Consider the following 950-nt stretch of genomic DNA (forward strand, 5'->3'; position numbering starts at 1 on the left):
CCATCTGTACCCACAACACTCCCCGTCTGCTCCAGCCAGACCCCCGACCCCCACCTCTCCGGAGGGGTGTCCCACAACCTCCTCCCAGGCCAAGTGACTGAAGCACACACACGGATGTCTTAAAACACTTTGATTGATTCGACATGACTGGGCCCGAGGCACCAGGCTGTGCAGTAGGTCAGTGAGCAGGCCTGGCACCCGACAGCCGGGGGGAGGCCCGTCCTGGAGCTGGGTACCCAGGACTCAAGACCCGGGTGTGGTTGAGCAGCTAGTGCCGGGCTGGGGCCACCAGGGAGATAGTTTTCATCCCAAAAGAGCCGCTGAGCAGAGCATTGTGGTGGACCGCCATGCCCACCAGCTCTGGGGTGATGTGCCTCTGACCGCTGTTCTGGGCCTTGTTGCCTGCCAGCTCCAGTACCTTGGCAGTCAGGTGCTGCATGATGGCTGCTAGGAAGATGAGTGCGGAAGAGCTCAGGCGCTGGGCATAGTGGCCTTCCCGCAGGAGGCGCTCCATGTGGCTCATGGAGAAAGACAGCTCGTGAAGGGCAGTGCAGCGACCAGACGACCTTCGACGGCCCCTTTTCCTTGGCATGCTGACTGTTGAGCCCGCTGTCTCCGAGGCCTCGCTTTGCGGTGCAGTGGGATAAGGTGCGGTGGGATGAGATGCGGTGAGATGAGATGCAGTGGGATGAGGTGCGGTGGAATGAGATGCGCCAGGATGTGATGCGGTGGGATGAGATGCAGTGGGGTGAGATGCGGCGGGATGAGTCAGCTGGTCCCATCCTCTCAAGGCAACTGGTACTCTCAGACCTCGACTCCGTATCCTAGCAACCACGGGCCAGCCCCTCATTGGTCGGGGCGCACAGTCTGTGACAGGCAGACTCCCTGAGGTCACTGATTTCCCATGCCCCCCACCCCATCCCCACCCCCACAGGCCTGGGCCTGCAAAG

General features: G+C 61.7%; 1 protein-coding gene across 1 annotated transcript; it reads right to left on the reverse strand.

Moving 5' to 3' along the window:
* Positions 1–268: 268 nt before the first annotated feature.
* LOC122689093 (histone H2A-Bbd type 2/3-like) lies at positions 269–592 on the reverse strand. The gene has a single exon (XM_043895223.1). The coding sequence runs from the start codon at positions 590–592 to the stop codon at positions 269–271; it is 324 nt and encodes a 107-aa protein (XP_043751158.1).
* Between the last annotated feature and the right edge of the window lie 358 nt (positions 593–950).

This window comes from Cervus elaphus, chromosome X (assembly GCF_910594005.1).
Source record: "Cervus elaphus chromosome X, mCerEla1.1, whole genome shotgun sequence".
NCBI lineage: Eukaryota > Metazoa > Chordata > Mammalia > Artiodactyla > Cervidae > Cervus > Cervus elaphus.

Coding starts and splice junctions, on each gene's coding strand:
- LOC122689093 (XM_043895223.1), bottom strand. CDS start 592: ATGCCAAGGAAAAGGGGCCGTCGAAGGTCGTCTGGTCGCTGCACTGCC.